Below are 27,731 nucleotides of genomic sequence, written 5' to 3'. Positions count from 1 at the left end.
ATAACACATTACTTGGTGCAGCAACAAAAGCCTACTTATTTCTGTATTTAATCAGCTGTGTAAGCGCAGTCCAACCATTGGTTTACCACCTCAATAATCTCCTCCTTTTTTGGGGGTTTTAATGGGGTCAGAAAAAATAAAACTGTCAACACAACACAAGCATCAACTCAACACATTGAGCCCCACTGAACATCCAGTCCAGAGAACTTCTCTTTTAACAAAGTAAGGTAACATTTAGGACCCATTTTCAGCTAAAAAATTATAACCCAGCCTCTCCATTGGACCCAAAACTTTCAAGGGACATGTCTGTGGATGATTACCCTGGTATTACATGGACGGTATGTCCAGTGGGGGAGCGTGATAATGGCGCGTTGGTTACAGCGCAGTGGGGATGAACTTTTTTCAAAACCTTCATCTAGCACGAGCTTATAGGGAGCTTACGACAAACGAGCACGCTGATTAACTGTTATATTTACAGCCTGAAATTACAGAGTCCGCGTCAAAGATCCTCAAGTCTGACAGGAGGGGCTGTGGCTCAGCGGCACGGGCTCTGGTTAAAAAGCGCGGCGATGACGCAGCGGAGGAGGTTCAACCAGCAGGACTTTCTCTTCTTCCTGTTGGAGAGAGAGAGAGAGAGAGAGAGAGAGAGAGAGAGAGAGAGGGGACCAGGCAGAAAAACCCTCCTCTTATACCCAGGACACTGCACTTCTGTTCAGACGCATCTTCAGGTCAAAGCTCCGGAGAGGAACCAGCTGTCACTTCTGCACGATCCTCCGCAAGGATCCGACCCAGCAGCGGTTTGGGACTCCCAGGAAACCGCATTTGAAACCAGTGAACAGGGTGAGGACACTTCTGATTCCACCTCAGTGATAATGGAGGTTTCTTCTTATGTCAGATTTTCTTTTAATGGACAGATATTTGAAAGAAATTTCCTGTTTTTTTGTTGTTGTTTTTTACTTTGGAAGAAGTGGCTGCTCAGCGAACGGATTTATCCATTAGAGGAGATTAAACAATAAGTTTTTAGTCTGAGAGAAAAGTTAATGAGGAAGATCGTTTATAGATGAATAGAATCATTGTTTACATTTTCATTTATTTTAGGAGAAATAACTGAAGTAATTGTGTAAAGAAACGGAGACAGGCCACAGAGGACATGAAAGGGACTCAGCAGGAGATCAAATACATCTCTACGTTTAATAACGTTACAATGAATATAATGAGGAGCTCACAGAGAAACATTAGAGGAAAAAAAAGAAAGAATTAAGTCCATTTATTTTCGAATCTGTATAAATATACCATAAATCCCTTGATGACTTTCCTGACTGACCATAGCTGGTAGCAGACTTGCCTCTCACTCAGTACTCAGGACACAAGACACTGCTTGCCCTCACTGACTGATGAATAATTGTTAATTTGGTTGGATAAAAGCTTGTACAGCCCGAGGCCAAAGGCTTCATGAGCTGGAGCAATAAAAAGTGAGTGATGCAGAAATCTCACTAAACAGATCAGTGGTTAGTTACGTTCAAGATCAGGAATATCTTTTGATGTGAGGAGACTGGAGAAGCTTTTCTGTCTCAGATTGCTGGAAAGATTTATGAGTTAATGTTTCGTTTTGTAACTGAATTTTCATTTAAAGTCATTTATCAAACAAATTAGTTGTTTTATCGTGACATATGTGTGTTTATTCATTATTTTTAGAGAACTTGATTTGAAGAATTTCATTCAGAAACACTGTGTCTGAACTAAATAATGGTTTAATGTTTATTAGGCACCTGCAGAAATAATCGTTTGGTTTATGGACATAAAGTGAGAGGAACAATCTTTATATTCTATTTATCATTTAAAGTCGTTTATCAAGCAGAAATGCCAAACATTCATTGGTTTCAGCTTCTCAAAGATGAGGTGTCGCTGCTTTTCTCTGCTTCATATGATTGTAAATTTAATAACTTTAGGTTTTGATCTTTAATATTAACATGTCACCTTGTATTGTTTCACTCATTTCTGATATTTTATACACTAAACGATTAATAGATTAATTAAAGAGAAAACAGCCAGCAGTTTATTTGGTAATGAAAATAATCATCGGGGCAGCTCCAGCGATCAGGTGGGGGACTCCTTACTTCACCTGTACGTAGTTACTGAGATGTAAATGATTGCTGTTGGCCCAGACATAAGAGAGTAGACCCGGATTACAACCTCCACCCAGGGGCGACGACACGGTGAAGTTGCTCAACATGGGGCTTTTGTAAGTGTTTGAGGGAGATGGATCAGACATGCTGCCTGTCGTCTCTCCTCTCTGACACAACCATACGTCTGTTAGCTGCGCAGGGTAACTTTCCTCACAGTGGGGGCATTTGGTGGCCGTGGCTAACAGGTCAGAGGTGGGTTGGCAGCTCCAGCCAACCTCCCCCCTTCAGGAAAACCCCCCATTTGCCCTGGAAAAAAAAACAAACAAACAGCTTCTCCACATGCAACAAAAGATCCATGTTTAGGTCAGTTAAGCAATGAAGTGATGAGACAGAAGTTTTCAGGTTTTAGATTGATTTACTGCTGCAACCAACATTTATTTTCATTGTTGATTCATCTGTTTATTATTTCTGCTATTAATAAATGTATTGTTTGGTCTAAAAATGACAGAAAATAGTGAAAAACGTTCATCACTATGTCCCTGAGTCCAAGGTGACATCTTCAAATGTCTTGTTTTGTCACAACAAATATGAAAGATGTATAAATATTTGAGACACTGGAACCAGTAACTTTTTAATTACTCATTAATTAATTCATTGATGAATCAGCTGATTACTTGCTCCTCTGTTGATTGAAAGAAATCTGCAAAACTTATATTTCCTCTTCTGAAACCGCTACATTTACTCAGCCCCTGTGTGGTGATCATATTAACCAATGCTGCGGTTGACATCTTCGACACACAAGGTTTTCATCTGACACAGACTTCACTAACTAGACCCACAGAGGCAGATCCAGCTGCTGATCATCTGCTGTGGTTGGTGGCTTTAAACCAAACCACAGAACAAGCTGTTGCATCAGTTATCGTACGTTCAGTTTGCTAATCGGTGCCGAAGATCTACAATAAATCATTATTACACACTGATTTATATGCTTGGAAATGATTTAGGAAATGCTGCAGGGCAACAACAGCAACAACACACAGATGTTTAAAGTCTCTCTGCCAAAACTGAAGCTGATGCTTTTTTGTTGTTCTTTTGTTTTGGTCAGGGACCTCTTGTATTCTCTTTCTACCCCTATAGATCTTTTTTGTATATGTTGGCATGTGTCTCACATCAATTACGGTTTCCACTCTTGTTGCCCCGGCTTGTTTCGGGAAAAGTTGCTCAATGTGTAATAGCCTCCATTAGTCACAGTGACTAACTCTAAATGTCTTTTCTTTTTTTTCTTCCAGGAAACAATGAAGATGCTCCTGCCTCTGGTAATCCTTCAGCTGCTCTTGGCTCCAGCACTCACGGTAAACTCCCAATGGATCCACAGAAAATTAATATACACTAATAAAAAATAATGAAAGTTGTGTGCAAAGTCCCCATCCACCAAAAGCTCACACATCTATCTCTTTTTAGGATTACATTTTCTAAATTGTATCTAAATTTCTTTGCTCTCTTTTAAATGCGTGCAGTTTGTAGAGTATTCAAAATTTCTATAAATTAGATTTTAAACAATAACATAGCAGCAAACAGCTATTTTCTATGTAAAAATATAGTGGAGTAATGGCATCCTGAGCAGAGAACGAAGCCACGCCCCCTCTGTTTGTGCTGTAATCTGAGCTTCTTAGTTCTTTGTTTTGGTATGGTCTGGCAGCCATGCACGTTAAGTGTTATTGCACTTAAAAAATGTGTTAGTGCATGTGAAGCCCTCTTGTTAAACCCTGAGCCCTCCCCACCTTTATAAACACACAAGCTCCGCCCACACGTGTAATATGGTACAGTCAGGTGAAATACCTCCCTCTGAAAAAAAAAACATGTTTTCATCTAAAAAAAAAAAAAAAACTCCAACAAATAAGAGATAAGACCTCAAATCCCGGTCAGTGGACCATCAAAAACATCCATATTTAATTTTTAGCAGCTCCTTCTGTGTGTTTACCGGCTCCGTCAGTGTCATTCATGCCTATGACCGTGGAGCTAATGCTAGTTTGGCTTTACCGAGATGGAGAGCTGCTAACCGGCTCCAGCTTGACTCAGAACTGGCTTTTCTTCTCCTCCATGTGTAAGTAACTCGGCGACAACATAACGTTAAGTGTCTATGTTCATTAGTGACCAGCTACATGAGGCATAATAACATTAGCTAACTTGCTTTTACCGATATTATGAATGTGTTCGGCAAATGTTGCTATGGCTAGCTAGCTAACTGCCGGTGTTGTGCTGCTGAGCGTATCACGGCCATGCTAACGTGGGCTAACGGTTGTGTTTTTTGTTGGTTCAGTTGTGCTTCTTGTTGTGTGTTTAGTGGCCGCTTTCACTGCGCTTTGTAACTGTCTGAGAACGGGGGGGGGTGATCAAACGGAGACCGGAAGTGTCTGAGATGCTGGTTAAACTATTATCTTTATTGATTAATGTTTGAGTCATTTTTTTTAAGCATAAATGCAGCAAAAAAATGATGGTTACAGTTTGTAAAATATGAGGATTTCCAGATGAAACAATGACGTCATCCTCACTGTCATTGTTTTTTCTGGTGTTTTATTGACAGTAATGATTAATTGAGAAATTGATAAGCAGAATAATCAATTATAACTTAGTCCTAAAAAATAAATAACCATTTCTCGTAGCCCCTGTGTAATGCCTACATTACATATAGTGTAACAACATAATAACAAGTGTTGCTGCAGTAGTTTTATATTTAACAGATTTGGGGTTAAAGAAATGTTTCATGATTTTCAAAAGATAAGAAAACAATTAAAAACTCACTAATTTCATAAAAGGGCATTCGCTAAATATCGCTGTGATGTTTCAGATAGGCAAAGTCGAGGTTTAAAGTTCATTCTTGATCTTGGAAACCGCTGTTTACTTAACCCGTAAACAGTGTTTGATTTGGTCTGAAAGCAAAGAACACAACTCTATAAAACAGATTAATGTTGACTTTTCCATTGTGATGCGGTGTATAAACTGCTGTTGTGTGTGTGTGTGTGTGTGTGTGTGTGTGCAGGTGCCCAGCGGGGATTACTGGGAATCGTGGGGTCCTTATGGAGAATGCAGTCGCAGCTGTGGCAGCGGTGTGACCATAAGAACCAGACGCTGTATCACTCACAGGTAATTTATCAATTTTTCATCTACACATCGGCGTAGGTGTATAAACACACACACACACACACACTGCACATGAACTCACAGCCACAGTCTTTCTTTTACAAACCCGGCTCATTGTAAGGATCATGAATACACACACACACACACTGTTTTTTTTTCCCCTGTGTGAATAAAGCTAATTGTGAGGTTCATGGGCACAGACTGTATCTTGATTGTAAAAGAATGCCTTGAAGTCACAAGGACGTGGGCTTGTCTTACATCCAAAGCAGACTGCAGGGAGGGGCCCTTTGACATTAAAAGGACTTCTCTTTAATGGGTGTTGCCTGTTGGCTGCTGAAGAACTTCAGATGGGGAGTGAACGTTTCTTTCTGCCCTTTTTTTTTTTTGGCTTTTGAAAAGACCTTAGAAGTGGTTTAAGAAATATCTACATCAGTTCATCTTTTCTCTTTGCTGCAGATGTGTTTTGGTTTTTTCCAAGTATAATTTTGTCAGATATGGTTCATCTCTCCCCTAGCATCTGACTGCATAGGACAGAGTGAGCAGTCATAGTCATGCTTACTGTTGCATTGTAAATGTTCATAGCTGTTATTGCTGGAATCCAGCTGACATGTTGCCTCATGTAACACATAAAGAGATCTGTATTAATGAGGTGAGAAGTGGTGCGTCTGATTTTGGTTTCCATGAAGTATTCAGATCCAGATCCAAAGGTTAAAGTATCAATTTATTGATGTAAAAAAAAAACCTTTTTTAGTACTAACCAAATTGTACTTTATGTGTCAAAACTAAAAGTACTAAAAAAAAGTTCTAAAATGGCCCCTGTGAATATATATTGTTATAATTTACATTATTTGATTGTTAATCCTGATGCATTAGTGCATAGGCAACATTTTATTGTTGTAGCTGCTTGAAATGGAGCTGTAGTTTTATGTGCAGTTCAGCAATCGGGTTCAAGGCCTCTCCAGTGGGTCACAAGCTCTGCTATACAGATCTGTATTCATTTTCTGGTCTTTTCTCTGGTCTTTTATTGTGAAATGTTGGATAATTTAACTTCCATGGGCCTGGAACAGTTTTTGAAATTTTTTTTAATGTAAAAGCTGATTCTGTAAAGTTGCTATAGCTTGCAGATAAATATACTCAAGTGAGTAGCACAATATTTCTCTTAAGGTACAAAAAGTACCTCAAAAGTGTAGTTAAGGAATGTCATATAAATGTCACAGCTGCTGTGATTTCTTCCTAAACTTCTAAACTAATTCATCATTAAGTCATCTGTCATTCATCATCTGCATGTGCTGTGTTTGCAGTCCGTCTTGCCATAAAATGTTCAGCAGAATGTAGGTGTGCCTCAGTAATTGGGCAATAACTCAGAGGGAGTTTGATTAAAAAAAGGGCACCTTTTTTTTTTGCCCACCAGACAGAACATGTCTTTAATAACATTTCCCTGACATGTCCAAACTGTTGTCTGAGTCACCTTGTTTGATATTTCGATGCATTTATGTGACGGCAAACTGTTGGAAACTGTAGTTTTTCCACATAAAACATTGTTATAAGAGAAACAGTCTGTGCAGAATAAAGAAAGCCCCTACAGATCTATACTTTATAGGACGCTTGATGTTTTCCACGGCTCCTGTTACCAATGCTGTATTAGATACTGGCTTTCAACATGTCCATGCAGCCAGTCGGTGAGTCAGACAGTCTGTAAGTGAGTCTGTTTCCCCTTCTTTAGCTGAACGATGAATAATAGGTGAAAAAGTCCTGCTCACTGCTACCTAATTGGATGAACTCTGTCATATCTTGTCTGCCAGGTTTCCCTGAATTACACCTTTTAACTACTATGATCTAAGAGGCTGAATCACTGTGTGCTTTACAGGAACTCCCATTTCACCATATATTCACTTCAGAATAAAAATGACCTGCTCTTCATCCAGAGGACTCGTACTTTAAAACGTTGCAAGTGGTTGTTATTAAATTAATGTTGTCCTTTGGTCTCTTTGTCTGTAAATTTGCAGAAATATCTGTCACTTTTTTCCCTCCTCCTTGTTATGTAATATTCTAAACTTAAAGTACAGTCCATCGCCAGGTGAAAAGTTGAGGGCTGCATATTGTGGACGACTGTTTCGACACGTTTTCGTTTCAGTTTTGGCGTCCTGACAGGAGCGTGTCTTGTTTTTAGGCTTAAGGGCAGGTACTTTTGGAGGTGACTTAATCATGAGTTATCAGCATGGCTGGAAGGGAGGGTGGCAAAACAATCTGCTGTTTCAAGGTTCACTGCTGTGCAAATGTGCGGATGTTTGTGCAGAGTTTGGGTTGAACAGTGTTGATGTTGAGGCTTCTGCTGTGCTGAGAAGTCAGTTTTTTTATAGGCGCAGATTAAAGAGGAATGCCACTTAATGTCAGAGCTGAAACGGGTTATTTCTGCGCTCCCAGACAGGTTGTATTTGCATATGTGCACTGCAGTCTCACCTAGTCATTAACTGCTTCTGTGTCACAGTGATGACACGTAAAGTTTTAATGCAACTTCAGTCAGAAAATATTCAAGCTGTTTTTTTTTTACAGCACCCAAGGTGATGAAAATATATATTTGTGGCCTAAAGCGGCTCCGCTGACACATGAAGCTCACAAAGCCACACAGAGTCCTTCCCAAATACGTCATCTACGGCTCATTTTCTTTCTTTATTTTCCGCTGGTTGTAAGAAGATAAGATCTGAAAAATCTGCGTCACGTTTAACTTGTGAAAACATCAGCCAATAGTCTCTGATGTTTACGCTCCTTTTTCTACACGCAGGACGGATGGAGGACACAACTGTGTTGGACCAGAGAAGTCGTACCGCTCCTGCAACATCCAGGTGAGAAAACAAAGCTCAACTTCTTCTTCTTTGACATGTTTAAATGTAAAACTCCACGACATCTTAGAATCAGTGTACGGCCGAAAAACATCAAAGGAAATTAAAGCATCGTCTGTAAATATTGTACATCCTCCCTAATTAAAATAATTTTTGACTCAATCTCTTTACATGTTTTAATTTTTATGCCTGTTGATTGACCTTTGACCTCTCTGCCGCCTCTTCCCCTCAGGACTGTCCAGAGGGATCCAAGGATTTCCGTGAGGAGCAGTGCTCCCAGTTTGACGGGACTGACTTCCAGGGGAAACGCTACAAGTGGCTCCCGTATTATGGAGGTCGGTACTTTATGAGACGGGCGACACAAACCAGCCGAGAGACGAACACTTCCACACATAAATACATGTGAAATGGTTTTTATTTATCGAAGGAACTTACCTTCATCCTAAAACGAGTCTCACCCCTCCCTCCGACAGGTGAGAACCCGTGTGAGCTGAACTGCATCCCGAGAGGAGAAAACTTTTTCTATCGTCACCGCAGCTCTGTGGTCGACGGCACACCCTGTCACCCAGGACGGAGGGATGTTTGTGTGGAAGGAGTCTGCAAGGTAAGCCGCGCAGAAAACGAAAACACACATATAATAAGAAGAAGAAGAAGAAGAAGGGGAAAAAAATCAGGGAAGCAAAGAGGAGGTTTCACCACCGGTAGCTGAGCCTTAATGGGCAAAATGTATTATCTTCAAATGTGGTTATAATAACTTCCTGCAGTCTCCACTCGTTTCTTGCCAACTTCTTAGAGCCAAGAAATAGTTCTGCAAATAAGCCCCCTTTTGGTTTTTGTAACGGATTAAACAAATGAGACATGACCTTAATTAGTTAGCTTTAGAGAGGCTGTTTGTGGTTTCGATACGGCAAAAATACCCACAAAGCCGGGCTGGACAGAAATGAGAGCGGTATCGACCTTCTCATCTAACTCTGGAAGAAAATCTCCCAAAATGTGAAACGGTTCCTCTGAAGGGGGAAGGAGTAAAAAAAAAGAAATGCCTCAGCTCAAAATATCACTGTACCTGAGTTTAACCAGAACCAGAACTCTTCTGCATAGAGTTTCCCACATATACATTATAGGTGCAGTTCAGAACCGCCAACTTTACATCTCATTAGTCTCAACATATCTTTTCCTGACTTCTCCTCAACATTTTTAAAAGCAGATTTATCCTCTAATAACTCCACTAACCCACGATCGATGATTTAATAAACTGAATTAACTCATATTTAAAGGTTTCTCACTCACGCTTCTGTGCTGTGTTTATCGTTATCAATCATCTTTAATTATTAGGCGCATGTCACAAAAAACTGTTCCTCCCTCTGCCGCACAAGTGGCCGCTGGTATGAAACTGTATGTGCTTCTATAGTTAATAAACGCTGAGGAGAGGTGAACCAATCCATGTTGAACCAGCACAGTGTACACGTGCGGACTGTATTTATCCGTCTGTTCACATTAATTTAAGTAAATGGAAGTCGCAGGAATAAAATGTCTCGGAGGGTGAGTTCACATCCACACACACACACACACACACACACACAAACTCCTGGTTCACAGCGTCGCCTCGTTAATCAGAGTGGACACGGTCAGAGGAGCCGAGCCGCGGGGTAAAAGATTAGTTTCACTCTGTGCTAAAGTCAAACACGTCTCCTGTTCTCATTCTGTTCTTATGTAATTATTTCAGCAACCTATTAACCTCTTCCTCACGAAACACCTCATCTATTTAACCTCTGACCTCCTGTCTTCAACACCTCCGCCGTCCGAAATCCACCCTCCTCTCAAGACTTATTTCTGAACGTTATTGTTCATTTATTTTTAAAAATGTACATAAAACCTTCAGCTCCAGATTTTTGTTGCCTGTATTTTAGGATTCGTACTTTCACTGACACGCTGTGTTCCCAAACACGTTTTATTCTTATCTAGTTTAAATCTGGTCTCGCGTTAGTTTTGGCCCTTGACTCTGCAATTCAGTGTTTTTACTGTTGCATTTTGCAGGGTTCATTTAGTAAAGTGGACTCGACGTCCGCTGGACCATTTTTTATATGCAACTTTTATTTTGGTGTGGATAATCTTTGCCTTGCCACCTTTTTTTTCTTTCTTCTTACTAAATTAAAAGTTTCTCTCTCACAGGAATAACATGCCATGGTGCTTAAACTTTATTAGACTGAACAGACAGGATTTGATGGCTAACATTTTGCACTTGCAGTTCATTTATACAATGAATTTGACAGTTTTCATTTTCACCGTTAGGAAGGACAGCTAAACAGCCTTTAGGTCAGGACAGTAAAAATCAGATTCTATCGTCTTTGACTCTAATGAAAGATTAATTAAACACTTGAAGCCGTGACACAGCTGTGAGACCGAGTCTTGTTTTCCCTCTCCAGCGTCTGGGCTGTGACAACATGCTGGAGTCTCCTCAGCAGGAGGACCCCTGCCTGCAGTGTGGGGGTAACGGACAGTCCTGCCACCGCGTCCACAACAGCTTCTCCGTACGCAGCCTGCCGACCGGTACGACGCACACAACCAGATGCTTTCAATCATCAAATGTGTCACCGCAGTCAAACTCCCCGATCACGGAGGAACCAGAAAGTTCATCTTCTAAAACTTGTTGTCAGTTCTTCTGTATGAGTTTGTATTTTATATGTGTGAGAGTTGAGAGTTATGTCTCACTTTCATCTCAGGCTACAACCAGATGTTCATCATCCCCGTTGGAGCCACAACCATCAGGATCAGGGAAACAGTGGCAACACGCAACTACCTTGGTAAAAGTTTCTGACGTTTTAAGGAAATAAATAATCAGAAAAAAACAGTACTTCAAAGTATGTACAAGAACTGACAGAAGTTAAACTGTTTAACTATTACCAGCTATTAAGAACCTGCGTGGTGAGTACTACCTCAATGGCCACTGGGTAATTGAGTTTTCCAGGGCGACACCCATCGCCGGCACCATGCTGTACTACCAGCGAGGAGCTGAGGGCGACAACGTCCCTGAAACCATCATCGGCCGCGGCCCCACCACTGAACCGCTGGTTGTGGAGGTAAGATCACAGTCAGGAGACATGAGGTTGTTGTTGTTGTTGTTGTTGTTGTTCATTGCAGCAAACAATATAAAATACTGGACACTTTCAGTCCAGCTTTTCATTAAATATGGTTTTTAGCCATTAGTCACTTTATTTTATTCACTTGCTTTATTGTAATTATGTTATAAATTGTATTTTATTGTATTTTATCTGTTATTTTATTATAAATCTTTTGATTGCTAATGTTATTCTAGCATTTTAAATCTTATTTTATTGCATCTCATTGTCAGTTTTCTCAATTGATTTTCTTTATATCTCATCAGCCTGTGAAGCTCTGCACTAACCTGTATGAAAAGTGCTGTACAAATAAAGTTTGACTGATTGACTTTCAATGACACCAAAACATTAGGATTCAACCTGAAGGGACCATGAAGGAATCAGAACAACAGAATGATCATGAACCCGTGAACGTGGCTAACTGATCAGCCAATCGATCGTTAATCTTTATCTACAACCGTCTTCCCCTCAGCTGATCAGCCAGGAGCCAAACCAGGGGGTGGAGTATGAGTATTACCTTCCTAACGGACGCTCCAGGGATGGCTACTACTGGAGTTTTGGATCGTGGTCCGCCTGCAGCAGAGAGTGTGGATCAGGTTAGAGTCTCGCACAGCGTCGTCACAGAGCCGCCACCTGAAGTCCTGACAGTGAGACGACTCAGTTCTCCACCTTCTCTCTCTCTCTCTCTCTCTCTTCGTTAGTCTCGCTTGGTCTTCTGCACCATCGATAACGAGGCCTATCCTGACTACCTCTGTGCGTCTCTGCCAAGGCCACAGACCAACCGTACATGCAACCCACACACATGCCCACAGACCCGCAGGTAAATGATTATTTGTCATAACTCCACTGATAAAAAAAATGTGTAATTTTAGAAGATTTCTGCAGCACCCAGAGTCCGTTTTTCTCCCACTGTAAGTGAACAGACAGAAGATGAGCTCTTGTGCCAACAGTCACTTTCCGAGCGGTGTTCTGACTGTTGTTGGTGTGTTGTGACTGTCTGAAAGGATGGCCTACCTGTATCCACCACAGTTGTGGACGTCCTCAGAAAGACCCAGAGCGTATGCGTTCAGGTAACCCAGGGTCTGTAGTCGTAGTGCTAGTTTTAGGTTTTAGGTTAGTTTTCACTGATCACTGCTGATTTCCTGAGCATGCACAGAAGTGTTTCGTAGGTCTCTTCGTAGGATTAGACGCTCCCTCCAGGATTTCGTTGGCTTTTTGTTGGGGGGATTGTTGCAGCTAAAATACCTGATGTGGCTTTTCTTACAAATTGCAATGAATGTTACAACGTTTTTAGATGTTTTTATTTTTGCAATGAAACTGCAGGAGAAAATAAAAACTGCAAAAATTGTCGCTATGTTTTTCTTTTTTTGTGTGTAATTCATTAAAAATCAAAGGCAACTTGTAACAGTGAGAATAAATCCAGGTGAGTGCAGGTGATGAACCAGTCTTCACTAATCTTATAGGGAAAAAGAAGAAGCGATTCTGCTCCTCTGTCTTTATAATAACCTCATGGATTTATGGATTTATGAATTAATAACTTAGAGCTTACGTTATGTGATGTATGTCTGGAAATGTTTCATCTGCAGAATTCACGGGGGTCGGTTGAATTTGCATTAATTATTGCGACGGCGACTTTCTGGAGGGACTGATTAGAATCCATCCTGTCCTTCACACTGCAGCTGGAAAACAAAATATCTTTAGATGCTTGCCTCTAAAAAGTGCTTGAATAGATGAAAACAAGTCAGAAGTGTGATAATGTTGATCCCCCCCCCCCCTTCAGATGTGTTTGACTCCAGCGTCTGTGTTTAGCTCAAAGCCCGTTCCTCCATGTGGGGTGAGAACGAAGGCGTGGGGCAACTGTCAAGCTCAGAGATCTCCTTTCAACTTTTCAATGATGCTCATTTGTCTTAGACACGCTGAACGTCCCTCCCCAGGGAGAACGAACAGCGATTTGACGCCATATTTCCCCCAAAGACCTGCGGCCGCTGTCCCTCATCCCTGAGCTGGGCTGCTGCCTGACTGCTTTAGCAAACTGTCCGTTCATGTAGCGATGTGCTGTGAGGTGTTCGTAGGTGAAAGGTCATGGTGCGGGGGGTGCCGGGGGATTGTTGTACATATGAATGGGACACAGCGGCAGTGGTGTGGTGGTAAATAGCCGGGGCTTCACTCAGTGACTCCCTGGTATTTCCTGCTTCTCGTCTTTGATGCTGCTGCTGCTCAGAAACCTGAGATGTTTATGAAGCTCGGGTGACGAGAACTGAAGAGCAGAGACGCTGCACGTTCACTTTTTCTGTGTTGTATGTGTGAGCTTGTTTTTTTTTTTGTCTTAGCAACGCTTCACAGTAATTACTGCTTCTAGTAATTAGTGAAACTAACCAGGGAATGAAAAATACTCTGTGTCTTTCAGCCGGGAGCAACCGGTGGCTGGTGGTTTTCTTAACACTTCAGTTTCCAAAAGGATGTGTTGCTTTTAACAGAATCATGAGTTCAGGGTTTTTTTTAGTAGCTGAAGATCAGTTTGGTTAAAACGACGCATCCTTTTAGAAGCTTCTGCATTTGAAGGGTTTCATTCCAAAACACTTGAACTCCGAGTAGTCAGCAAAAAAAAAAACATTTGAAGACAAAATTAAATTACTGCTGAAATGATCCCAAAAATAATTCACTGGCTCCAGCTTCTCAAATGTGAAGATTTTCTGCTTTTTCTCTCTTTTATATTATTGTAAATTAAAGATCTTTGAGTTTTTAAAAATGTTTTTGGACAAAACAAGCGACTCGGAGACGTCGCCTCGGGCTCTGGGAAATTGTGATAATTGCATTTTTCACTATTACTTGATGCAGTACGGATGAAACGATTGATGCATTGAGCAATGATGAAAATAATCTTCAGTTGCAGCTTTATATTCTGCGCCAGCCAAGAGTTTCTATGTAAATGACGCTGAGTGAAGTTTCAACAAAGATCTCATTGAGACGCTGCAGATTCTCCTGAATCTTCTGAAGGAAATAATTTTTTATTTTGTGTTGATTGCTCAGAAATATTTACCCGTCAGTCGTCTCTCTCATCAGATGGAAACTGATTTTTCTGATTTTGGAATGAAACTCCTTCCAGCATCTCTTCACCACCTCAGTCCTGACCTCTGTCTCCCGTCTTTCTCCTCCCCTCCCGGTGGTTCTCCCAGCTGGAGAACCGGCGAGTGGAACGCCTGCTCGGTCACCTGTGGTGGAGGCTCCCAGGTTCGCAGCGTGCAGTGCGTCTCCCAGGATGCCTCGGGGCCCCGCGTGGTGGATGATGCCATTTGCGCCGCCTACACCGAGGCACCTCCTTCGATGCAGACCTGCAACATGCAGAAGTGTGTCGAGTATCAAGTGACCAGATGGAGTGCGGTGAGTGAACCACGGAGAGGTGAAATACACCAGCTGTGTAATAATAATGACTTTATTCGTAAAGAACCTTTTAAAAACAGGTTACAAAGTGCTTTGACAAACAAATGAAAAGCAATGAAAGTCAAAACACAATTAAAGCAGTAAAAAGATATGGAGATGAGAAAAAGATAAAAAGATGACATCACATCAAAAGCAAGTCTATAAAAATGAGTTTTAAGAAGTGATTTAAAAGAAGTTACTGACTCTAGTCGAGGGGCCGTGATGGAAATGTGGTCTTCACTGAAAATGCAAAATAATTAAAGATACGATTAATAGAGAAACATGAGCCTGATAATAAAGGAGTCACTCGAGATGATCAGTGAGATGAGAAAAGATGGGAGAGATCTTTGGGAACAGATCAAAAAGCATCTTCACTGAGCAGCAAAGTGAATGATCCTGGAAGTTTTTAGAAGTGAAACGTTAAACTTCCCTTCACTGTAAAACCGATAATTACATGAGAAGCCGAACTGAGGCTAGAAAAGTCCCATGAGCCTAAAGAACAACGCTAGATACAACATGGGGACATATTTAAACTGAATTACAGACACTGCACAAACACAAGCTGCATGTTTACGCACTTTTTTACATAAACTGTGGTTTTAAATTCAGAAAATAACATTTTGAAATTACAGACAAAAGCACTGGTATCTTCACACCTGTTATTTTCTCATGCATACCTTCATGCTTTAAGTTTACTGTAGAATAAAAGAAGGTGTGAAAGGAGCAGCGATATTTAAAGCAGAAGATTTATCTGAGGAGATGAGGGAGATTGGCCACGTCTGTACGTCACATGATATAACTTCAAGGCCTCGACACTCGGAGCGGAGGTGTAATAAAGTCTGTGCTGCTGTGTGCGCAGTGCTCTGTGACCTGCGGTTCAGGCGAACAGACCAGGGACGTGACCTGCGTGGGTTCAGGCGGGATGAGGCTGGAGGAAACATCCTGCAGCGCTTTGCTCCGCCCACTCGCCGTCCGACCCTGTGAGATGGCCGCCTGCCCGAGACAGATCAGCTGGCAGGTTGGGGAGTGGGGACTGGTGAGTTGGACGGAGAACACAAAAAACAATACAGAGCCGCTACTGTGGCTGGACGGGAAATATTATGTCATCGTTTCTCTTCACTCATTTTCTCACATCGTGTTTTTGAGTTGAACATTTTTTCCGCTGGTTATAATTTCGCTCCCTTTCGCTCCAGTGCTCTACGAGCTGTGGCTCCGGCTCCAGAGAGCGCCAGGTGATCTGCTCCGACCCGGAGAGGAACCTGTACCCTGTGGACCAGTGCGGCGCCCGCCCCAAACCCTCCACTGTGGAGCGCTGCAACACTCAGCCCTGCTACAGCCCACAGGGTGAGTATCAGAGAAACTGTCTCCTAAATCTGCCGTATGTGCTGTCACGCTCTTTTACTCTTTAAACCTCTTTAAACCACTAAATATTCATTTTAACCGCTATTAACACCCATGCAGCTGCGTGTACACAAACGTTTTCTGTTTGTAAATGTTTCAGTATTAAAGATTGCAAATAAAAGAATAAGTGAATGTTGATAAGAGCCAGGTAGTTAGCAGCTACTGAACAGACAAAGAAAAGAGTTTTAACCTTAAAAGATAATCTACACTATAAACTTGAGCTCTCATTGGTTTGTGTTTGTTCTGTGTGTAGTTGTCCCGAGCGTCCAGGACCCACGAGGACACGACAGCTCTCAGACCGGCTTCCAGCCCCAAGCTCCGGATCGCACAGCAGGTCAGTCTCCGTCGCCCTGGAGCCAGTGTCACTTATTTATCTGCGAATCTAAGGATGCGTTCACAGCCGACATGTTTTGAGTGTAAGGTGATGGATGTAAACCAGGTCCATCTGTCCAGGGTGAACCCCACGGTGTCAGAATGATAAGAGCTGTGATGGAGGTGTGATAGAAAAAACCAACCTCAGGAAGTCGAGAATAATTCAATTAACTCATGTTGAGGCATCTGTGTTTACTGTGTGTCAACAAAGAGGTTGTGTAATGCTTAAAAATAACAGTAAAAAATAATGATGACATTGAATTCATTGTTAGTTTGATGATCCTACATGGTAAATGTCATATATATAAATGTAGAGTAACAACAATCAACTTTGACCTTATTGATAAAAACTTTATAATGAACTTTAAAGAGGAATAATCTGAAAAGCTTATACCTTGTTATTTTCATTATATTCATTTTTATTTATTGAATATTTTCTAATAAAGGTTGGCGAGAAAAAAAGCTTAAAATCACATTTCATTAAATACCTGAAACTTTGTCTATTTTTTCTTTTATTTTAAAAATAACTTTTAGTTTTCTCCACAAGAAAACAAAATGTATGTGTCTACCCACCAGCCCCCCCCCCTCTGCTAATATAACACCTGTCACTTTGTCCCCATCAGCACCCCGTCCTCCATGCCCCCACCACCGTCCCCGTCCACCCCCTGTCCCAGCACTAATTATCCGGGCCTGATTGACATGTTTTCAGGGGTCCGTGGGCATTTGTCGGCCTGATTAAAATATTTCCGAGGCACTGAAGTGTGTTAGTTCTGGCTGCGGTGTCTCTGGCATGTTCTGGCATTTTTTGGGAGCTGTGTGCTGTCCCAGTGATCAGGAATCTCAAGTCTGAGGGTCTTGTGCAGTGTTCCCCCTCCTGTGTGATTATTTATTCTTGTTCCTGCTTCGTCTTTCCATAAACAAATAGGTTGAAGTTTGGGTTTTTAGTGTGCGTTCCTATTCGGCTTCTTTTGTGTTTGTGAAACCTCCCTGTGTGGCCTCAAGCACAATAGCTCAGACTCTATTGTAAATGTGTAAAGCCATGTGTGAACTCTTTTGCTTTGTGTCGTCTCGTCTGTCGGGGGCTCGTCTGCATGTGCAACGTGTGAACTCTCCTCCCTTGCTTGGTTTCATCTCAGTCCACAGGCCCGAGACGGATCCGACCCAGACCAACACAGTCCATGACCCTCACGGCTCCGCCCCGGCCCTCCACTGTAGCCAGTCCTATTACGGCTGCTGCCCAGACGGACGCACTTCGGCTGCGGGCCCCCGGCGCCTGGGATGCCCACAGGGCCCGGCTGCCGCTCCTGCCCAGCCGTCCTGCATTCAGACCAGGTACCCGGCTCCAGGCTGTCATTACGCTGCGGTTACTGAGGTCACACATGGAGTCTGTCTGTCACTTTTATGGCGTGACGGCTCTAACCAGGGACTGTTCTGCATCACGTACGACCGCAGTAACTACCGCGAAATGACCAGGCTGACGTTGAGGTTTTTCTTGGAAAATGTCAAAGTTGCACATTTTCTGTTATTTTAGGCACAAACGTTCAGAACAGACTGTTTTACTGTTTGTACCTGCTCTCTTCTTCTCTTCTTCTCTGTGTGTCAGTTACGGCTGCTGCCAAGACGGCGTGACGGCTGCTCAGGGCCCCAACAAGGAGGGCTGTGTGGAGTTCGTGGCCCCTACACCCACTGTAAGCAAACACGCATGACTGTCATACACTTTCATGTACCTTTAACCATAATACACCATAATAATAATAATAAAAAGATGCCTGTTTATTATCTACCCAGAGTAAAAATTTGTTTTAAAAAGTTAGAATTTGTAAATTTTCATTCTTTCATGCACTTTGTGTTTTTTGTGCATTATTATACAGATCATTAGATAGTGACAGTGGAGAGACAGAACATGCAACATTAACCATGAACCAGGGATGTTACAGTTCAGTATCTGTTCCCAGGGGTTTTAGCACCTTAGACAAGATAACAGGAAGCAGCTCCTAAACACCAGTGACTAAAAGGAAGTGAAGAAGCAGCGTAAATCAGATCGAATTGATTTTCATCAATTTTTTTTTTTTTAAAATGCCCTTTCATCTAATCTGCCCTGACGTGTCCTCAGGTCGCTCCCTCTCTCCCTACTGAGAATGCAGTTCAGTGCCGGACCACCACCTACGGCTGCTGCTACGACCGCACCACACCTGCAGGAGGACCCAACGGGGAGAGCTGCCCCAACCCCCCCAACCACAGTAAGAGACTGAAGGACCACACAACATCCGGTCATGACTCCTGCTTGTGCACAGACACAATGTCACACGACAGTAATGACCTCTGATCACACGCATGTCATTAATATCAATCTCATTTTCTTTTCTAATTATTTTACGGCGTTTTAGAAAGTAACCGTACAAAGATGAGATGAAATAAAGGAAGAGACAGATGGAGAATGATGGGCAGTATGTGGTTAAGCTCCAGGCTACCAGGGCGCCCCAGTTTAACGTGTTGGCGTTGACAAGAATACTCATAATAAACAAACAGAAGTTACGAACATTCAGATCTGACGGAAGAAGAAATAGGCTTTTTACTCAGATCCTACTTCCACCAGATGAAAACCTTGTTAAGAGAATAAATGTATGAAGTGATCTTTCCTCACAGACTGCACAGTGTCATTAAACCAACAGGTGAGACTTTGATCTGGACTTTACCTGCTGCTGACTTCACCTGCTCTGTTTCTTCGCTGCAGTCGAGCGCTCCATCTGCTCCCTGCCTCGTGCCGCCGGCTCCTGCAGCACCTGGGTGTCACGCTACCACTACGATGTCATCACCTCCAGGTGCGTGCACTTCTGGTATGGGGGTTGCCACGGCAACAGCAACAACTTCATGACCCGGGCGGAGTGCCAGAGGGCGTGTCGGGTGCCCGCGCCCGGGCCGGTCGCTCCCGCTGGAGAGCCGACCTCCAGGAGAGAGTCCACCCCTGCGAGGACCCCGGCTGGAGCAGGCACCTCGTCTGGAGGAGGGTCCAGAGCAGGGGGGTCCGTCTCTGGAGGGTCGACAGGTGGGCAGTCGCGCAACATGGGGAGGATTTTCACGGTCCAGGGAGGCTCGACCGGCAGCACCGGCAGACAGGCCACGAGCGCCGCCACACACGCCCACAGAGCCAGAGTCTACCTGCGGGGACGCCGGCCCTCACCTGTCACTGCCGCACAGCACAGCGGCCCAGCTGCGAGGTAAGACCCCGAAGACCCAGGGAGCGTGGCGAAAAAGCTCACTCCTGCCCCGGCCCCTGCCCCTGCCCCTGCCCCTGCCCCTGTCCCTGTCCCTGTCCCGGCCCCTGCCCCTGCCCCTGCCACACCACCTCAGGCCTCATGATGCTGTTCACAGCCCCTCCCCCCCCGATGAAGGAGCCCCAGTCCTCGCTGCCTCACTCTGGTTCTGACCACAGAGTGAGCTGCAGGAGATCGAACCACCGTCCAAAGACAAACCACGTGCATCATTCATCCACCACATGAAAAACCAGATCTAGAATGCACCAGAAATATTTTCAAATAATAATAGTAAAGGTTCAAAATGAAAGAGACCAGTTCTCAAAAATCTGATTTTTAAAACTTACGTCTGAAATTGTAAATCTCTTCTCCAAACTCTTGAGACCGACTTAAAGAGGAACTCGACACCTCCTGAAGAGCTTGTTTTTACTGACCCCTGGTGGTTTAACGCCTCGCCTTGCTGCAGTGATGTAGACGTGTACTCCAGGGTGCGTCGGTACGCTGTGACATCACCGTTGGTTGTTAATATAAGTACGACAAAGCACACCCGACCTCACCTTCCAGCCTGGTGTTGAGTGACTCTTTATATTTAAACGGCCGCTCTCGTTCTCTATCATCCGTACAACAGAATATTTCATGTGCTTTATTCTATGCAACAGGCTGTTTATGTTCACTCTTGTTGATGCTGATAATAATCCGAACCCTTGCTTAGTAAACACACTGCAGCTCCACTGACTCTCACTTTCACGCCGGCTTCAGCAGCATCACTTTGTTTCTTCCTTTAACGAAACATCAGGAGAAGTTGACGACCTCACAGCGACCCCCCCCCCACACACACACACACACACACACACACATGGACTGCTCTTCTCTTTAAGGCTCCTGGGACTTTTCACTGTCTGTCTACGGTTCATGTCGGTCACCTCGTGCTTATCGCTGTCCTCCTCACTGTGTCAGTCGGCGCCACCTTTTGTGCTCTGTGTCTTAACCTTGGTGTCGTCAGATCAAACTAATAAAGGTTCTGCTGTGATGCTTCATGTCACTGTTTGTGTGTCGTCACTAAATCCTGTCCCTGTTTCCACCTGACATTTGTGTAGTTGTGTGTGTGTGAAGTAGCAGCCACGCTGGGAACTTCCTGCGGGTTTCATCTGGTGAAGAGAAGTCTGTCCTTCTGTCTCCTGGTGTGTCAACGTCACCTCTGATCTGTTGTTTTTGAGGGGGAGGTTGAACTGTTTGTCTCGTCACTTTTCTTGTTGCATGAGCCACAGCTGGGTTTCTCCTCTGTCCTTTCTCTCCCAGCTTTCCTCTGAAGCCAGGTTGTGGGCGCTCTTTATGCCTGCTTTGGTGACTGCTAATAAAAAGTACCAACAGTAGAGCATAAAGTGACTCTTCTTCCTCCTTTTCCTCCCTTCACTCTTCACTTCCTTTGTTTTCCAACTTTGTTCCTTCCTCCTGTTTCTCCTTCCTTCCTTCCTTCCTTCCTTCCTTCCTTCCTTCCTTCCTTCCCTCTGTCCTTGTATCCCCTCATGTCTCCTCAGTTTGACCCTGGGAGGAGTGACCATCGATAAGACTGACCCGTCCACAGTGGAAGCGTTAGTTGGCCAGACAGTCGTGCTGCCCTGCAGAGTCAGCCCGCCGCCGTCCTCCACCGTCACCGTGGAGTGGAGGAGAGACGGCATCCCCCTGTCGACTCGCAGGTCGGTAAAGCATACACACACACACACACACACACACACACACACACACACACATTTAATTTAGCTTTCTGTCAATGTTTGTGATTATTCTTTTATTTATATTGTCTTCAGGCATCACCAGCAGCCCAACGGCTCCCTGTTAGCCGGTCCTCTCGCTAAGGGCGACTCCGGCTGGTTTTTGTGCGTTGCCACTCGGGAACGTGAGAGAGACCACCGCTACATTTACCTCTCTGTCTCAGGTAATGTGCATTCACATTATCAATATATTTATATGTTTGATAAATATATAAATAAAGATGATAAATTCACAACAGCAGATTATTGGTGAAGCAAGATAAAGACAAAGAAAGTGATAACGAGACGTAACGTAACATAATATGACGGTAACACTAACACAGATTCAGACAGGCGCAGATTCACAAAGTCTTTTGATTAAAGAGCCATTAATGTTTACATTTTTATTTATGGGATTAAAAGATTTATTCCATTAAATTCAGCGTTTTTGACATGATACTTTCAATTTACAATTTATAACATATCAGTTTTGTTTTTATCAGTTACCAAGTTAATTAAGATTTAGTAAAGACAGATAAACAGGTCAACAGTGCAGATAAAACAGTGAAGTCCAGATTGTCTCTATAAGGATTAAAGCTCTTTAAGAAAGCAGCAGTTACTCGTTAACAATCGGCTAATTGGGGCCAGATTCGGTCAAAACACTAATTTGACCGACTTCAACCCCAATTAGTTCGTCACACGCCGAATCCTGAAGACACATGCGGGTGATGTCACAGATGATGTCAGAACATGATGTGTTAATGTGACATTATGTAAGTGAATTGGAAGGAGCAGCTCTAACTTTGTGTCTCACAGAGGGAACGTCTCCGATGGTTCCTACCTCACTCCCCAGAGACAGTCCACTCCCCCGGTAAGAAACGTCTCTGCCCCTCCTTAAATTAAAGCTTCACTAAATCTTCTTCCTGTGGAACAGAAAGTGGAGAAATTATACATTTTTACACACACAGAATTGATGAAGAAAGATGTCGGGACAATATCAGTGAGCTGTAAATGACCATTTCTCTCAGGTTCAGTATCGACCGCTCAAGCTCGTCTCAGCTGGAAATGCGAGCGGGACAAACTGCCAGGCTGCCCTGCACCATCGTCCCTCCCTCAGCTCTGCAGTCCGTCAGCATTCAGTGGACAAAGGATGGACAGACCCTCAGTGACTCCAGGTAATTCTCACTCTGCTGAACTGATTTATCTTCTGTCTAATTCTGGTTCAAAGGCGAGAGAAAAGTAAAAGTAGGTTTTTTATGATGTGAGGTAGTGGACGGCAAAAAGAAGGTTTCAGTCCGTGTATGTGTCGCTGCTTTGCACTAATGAAGGATCAAGATTATTACACATACATTTCAACAACTCTCACTCTAGTTGTGATTGTGATGCTTAAAGATTTTAACTGTGATCCAGAAAATCATTGTTTCCATCATGTTCTTGTTCCTCTGCACCGGCGACAGTCAGAGCAGCAGCCATATTGTTTTCAGGTTGTCCGTCTCATTCTCGTGGACACGATATCTCAGTGACGCCTTGACGGAACTTCTTCACATTTGGCACAAAACATTCACTAGGACTCAAGGATAAACTGATTAGATTTCGGTGATCAAAGGTCAAAGGTCGAGGTCATGGTGACCTCAGAAAAACACTTTTTAGTCATTACTCAAAACTTCACAAAGAAGTTATGACCAAATTTTCTTTCATGTGACTCTGGATAAACAGGGATGTAATCTGTGGAGGCGTTCATGGTCCTCAGGGGATGAAGCTTAATGAGCTTGATTTTCCATCTAGACGCAGCATGAAATTGATATTTGTGGTTTAAGTGAAATCATCATCATCGACTATTTATTTTCTCAGAGATACACTGACGCACAGATTATAAAAGCAGAAAGAAAACAAAGCAAACAATCAGAAAAATAAAGAAATCACATGCATTCAGGAACATTATGATTTAAAAGATATGAAAGAATATTTCTAAACTGTCCCAACGTTTTCAGGGAATCAATATTTAAAGTTATTCCACGAGTCCGGAGCACAACATCTAAAGGAACAACATCTACATTGAAGTCTATTAGTGATGTGAGGTAACTTATTTCTGAGCGTTTTATAGATGAATATAAGTGTCATGTACCAGTGTTGATGTTGTATTTAGAAGCAGAGTGAGAAATGTCTCAACAACTATTGAATAAATTGGCGTGAAATTATTTCCCGTCAGGTTGAATTGTTCTAACTTAGGCAACTGTTGATCCAGAGACATCATCAGGCGACTGACTGCTGTGTTGCAGGTTCACCCAGCATTCAGACGGCACCCTGACCGTCGGCGCTCTGACGTCTGATGACTCCGGTGTCTACACGTGCACGGCCTCCAGTCATCAGCAGCTGGAGCAGAGACAGCTGCAACTCCGAGTCCAAGGTGTGTTTGAGTAAAACATCCAAACAGAACATGATGTCTGTTCTGACTGCCAGAGACCACAGACTGAACTATTCACCCTCTGTTCTACCGGCTGTTACCAGCAGGCGGCAGTAACAGTCAGTGTTAGAGGGCCACTCCCCCAGGAAACAGCCAGAATAATAACTTTATAATGGTGTAACTGTTTTTAAAAGGAGGAAAAAGATGAGTAATAAGTAAATTTTATCTGATTTTTCTGGTGTAATTTTCCAGCGGACCTGAAGATCACGACAGCTCCGAACAACATCCAGGTGTCTGAAGGCAGCACAGCTCTGCTCCCCTGCGTGGTGTCAGGAGAAAACATTAACATCGGCTGGTCCAGGTAGAAATGAACATGATCTGACTCGACCTCATCACACACCATGAATATCAGCACGGCACGAAACAACACTGAGCGAGAGCTTGGTTTCAAAATAAGATGTCAAACTAATAAAATAATGATACTTTTAACTTTAAAGGGTTGAATTTGAAAGATGTTCACTTGATATTCGCCTCCAAAATACAAAATACATTTTTTCTTTTTAACTTTTTATGTGTTTCATATGTTCTCATAAATATTTACATCACAAAGTTCATAACTCCTGGAGTGTAGTGATGGAAATAAGACAGGGGAAGCTCCTAAAGAAAATCTAAACTCTAGTCAAAGTTCTCTTTATTTTAACCTTCAGTTCATCAGTTCAGAATCTGACGGAGATCAGCAAGAGAAACTCATTTTTGATTCTCCAGAACAATAAATGAAACACCAGCAGTTAAAGAAGCGACGCAACCTCTGAATTTCCTTTCCCATTCTCTCTTGCTACAGAAACGGCGTACCGGTGCGTCCAGATGGTCGTAACATCCAGATGTCATCTGACGGCAGCCTGATCCTAAACAACGTGAAGCCGTCAGATGAGGGAACCTACACCTGTAACGCTTACACTGGCATCTACTCTGTGAGCGCCACGGCTGAAGTGAGGATCATTAAAGACACACAACAAGGTGAGAATCAATCTAACTGCGAGAAACTGTGAGAAACTGTGTCTGTTTATTTCATGTGTGGATAAATTTAGTTTTAGTTTCTGGTTTGTCAGAAAATAATCAGACTGAGCTGCCATTTTATTTATATACTACTATTTGTGTGCAGTGGTTCAAACATCTGCAGCCAGGCTCCTGATGTTTAGCTGATGGAATAATAAACAAACCTTTCTCAGACGACTCGACGTATATAAACTCACATCTGTCATCTCAACATTAATTAACTCCCCATACAGAAATGTAATGTATGTCATATATGTTCCTGTATCAGAGTGATGTTGCCATATGTGTCACCTATATTATTATCACATATATAAATCCTCTGGATATATGAGGATATAAGTTTATAACATACATGAAACACTTATAGTAATATTATAAATATCTACATGATGGTGTAACATATTGTGATCATATATGTTAAAGATATATATTTAATTTATATAAAACAACACGTATAAAAATATTAAATGTTTCTTATTCATTATAAACAAGTCTTTCTCAGACTTTGGGGCCACACTCTATTTAATATTGACACATAATGACGGGATATTTATTTATATAACATTATTCTAAAATATAAGTATACATACACTAACATACATATTGTATGGGCGAGACATATATGTCAGTATATTAAATTATTCCAATTTCTAAAAGGTTTCATATGATTTTTACGTGTGTTTTTATTTTATATGTGCATATATAACATACACGGACAGTCAGTGTTCAGTAAGTACAGACGTGACGTCTGTGTTTGGGTTTACAGAAGCACCGCACCATGTGCTGAGTATTGATCTGACCCTGTGGACTGTGTTTGATTCCTCTGCTGTTGCAGGTGTCGATGTTCCTCCGGAGTGCGTGGACCAGCCGGAGCTCGCCAACTGCGAGCTCATAGTTTACGCCCGACTTTGCTCCAACTCGTACTACTCCAGCTTCTGCTGTGCCAGCTGCACCAGGCATTCACAGAAGAACGAGAGGTTTGGTCGGCTAGGCTAAAGACACGGGGGGGGGGGGGGGGGGGTTCAAAACTATGGTGGGAGGCGGTTTGTGTTTTGGAGGACTGCATTTTTAAAAACTCGAACTTTCAACTCTGAACTGCTGCTTTTGCCAAAAGGACTTAAAACACTCACATCTGAGCAGGTGGAGCAGAGGGCGATTTAAAAGGGACTGTTTCCTGTCGGCGTGGTCGAGTCTGTGAAGCAGGAGTCGCTCCACAGCGAGCGCTTCGTTCAGGGAGTCTGGGCCTTAAAATGTAGGGAGCATACAACCTTGTAACTGTCTGCTGAATGTGATGAGGCAAAGCTCAGACTTTCTCCGTCGTTCTTCCGTCACATTTTTTTTAAATTAAGTTATTACTCACTGGACCTACTGTACAAGTTCTCTGTTTTTAAGAGGATCATAGCTTTTCCTTTGAGCTCGTGAAAAAGATTTAACATGTTGTGAAACTACTTTATATCTGCTGTAGTTTTGGCCACTACTCTTCTTTTTTTAAAGCCTTTCATTGAGACAGGATTCTACTTGTTCTGTGACACACAAGGAGCTCCTACCACACTGTTTATTTTTATGTAATTATTTGATAATAAAAATAATATTTTGATAAAAACCCCGATGTGGTTTGAATGACTGAAAACTAAAACATGACGCGTCTTTCCAGTTGGCGCCACAAGAGGTCGTTCCACATGACGAACGAGATGTCTCTACATGTGGGAGGAATATATCTCTGTGTATCTGGTTGCTGAAGTGTGTTAATTTGAATTAATCAATAATATTTATTACATCACGTGACATTCTTAAATGTAGTGAAGCTGCTGTTTTCAATTATGAATCATCAATCAATTACACATTCAGTGTTTTATCAACAACTTCACTTCTTTCAGAGGTTTCAGGCCGTCACCTCAGACGGGTTTGTTCAGTATCTCGTTAGGCTCGTTAAGAAGACTCGTGTCCAGTATTGATGACTATGATATGTACAGTGTAGACAGTATAGACAGGGGCAGGATATATATTATTACCTATCAAGTTGATTAAAAGTTGACACAGCGTCAGACGAACATGAATCCATAACAGACAAATGCATTTACACTTGCTTTTTCTTAATTCAACATGCCTGTAAGAGAGACCGAGACAGAGTGAAGAATTCAGGAGAGAAATGGATCCCAGTCAAATCCGTAATCAATACAGCAATAAATTTCATTCACACACTTCACACGTCAGATACACTACAATGCTTACACATGGTTTCAAGGTGAAGCTGGACCCTCTGTCTTTGTTTCCCATCGAGGTCAGGGGGAAGCGGTTTGCTGTGAAAAAGGCTGCTGGTGTCACAGGTGTAGACACAGGTGCTCTGTTCCACTAATGATATGAATAACTTCATTTCTTTTGAAGGTTTCAGGCAAGTGTTCAAGTTTATATTCATTAATGGAAACTCTTGGCTTTAAACACCAAACCTCCCTCCATCGTCTTTGTTTTTACTGCTCCAGTTGTTGAATATCTGCGTCGCTTCTCTTTTTTGGGGATTTATTCATTTTTCACGACAACAGCATCGGCATGTTGTGGTACGGCTGTTCTTTAGCATTATGTTTGGTGCAGGCCTCTGCTGGTTTGGCTCAGTGCGTTCGGCTGCATGAAGTTCTGCCTACAGGTGTTGAACTTCAGGAACTTGCACCTGATCCAGTTTAAGTCTCATATGAAATATCGAATGATTAAATACCAACTGTATCTCAGGTTTTTACATCCTAAAATATGGTTTATGAAAAATATTGTGAGGCAATTTGCACTTTCTGTTGTTTGGTTTTAGTGACTTGATAATATAATAATCTTGAAGTTTTAGGTGCTGGAGGTGTTTTTACC

At 42.5% G+C, this 27,731-nt stretch overlaps 1 protein-coding gene across 1 annotated transcript; it reads left to right on the top strand.

Moving 5' to 3' along the window:
• Positions 1–736: 736 nt before the first annotated feature.
• papln (papilin, proteoglycan like sulfated glycoprotein) lies at positions 737–25,883 on the top strand. Its single transcript, XM_022751028.1, is given in 28 exon segments — positions 737–840; positions 3,416–3,478; positions 5,167–5,270; positions 8,050–8,110; positions 8,340–8,442; positions 8,581–8,711; positions 10,531–10,654; positions 10,828–10,908; positions 11,012–11,184; positions 11,696–11,823; positions 11,921–12,043; positions 12,228–12,293; positions 14,400–14,604; positions 15,503–15,679; positions 15,837–15,987; positions 16,298–16,378; positions 17,553–17,748; positions 18,020–18,104; positions 18,530–18,656; positions 19,151–19,634; positions 21,209–21,367; positions 21,479–21,606; positions 22,238–22,292; positions 22,450–22,596; positions 23,701–23,828; positions 24,078–24,186; positions 24,667–24,842; positions 25,717–25,883. Coding segments are annotated over 27 exon segments (3,720 nt in total). The 5' UTR covers positions 737–840; positions 3,416–3,421; the 3' UTR covers positions 25,878–25,883.
• The last annotated feature ends 1,848 nt before the right edge of the window (positions 25,884–27,731 follow it).

This window comes from Seriola dumerili, unplaced genomic scaffold, assembly GCF_002260705.1.
Source record: "Seriola dumerili isolate Sdu_G_001 unplaced genomic scaffold, Sdu_1.0 BDQW01000149.1, whole genome shotgun sequence".
NCBI lineage: Eukaryota > Metazoa > Chordata > Actinopteri > Carangiformes > Carangidae > Seriola > Seriola dumerili.
The sequence above is the reverse complement of the archived record's forward strand: the minus strand, read 5'-3'. Positions and strand labels throughout refer to the sequence as shown.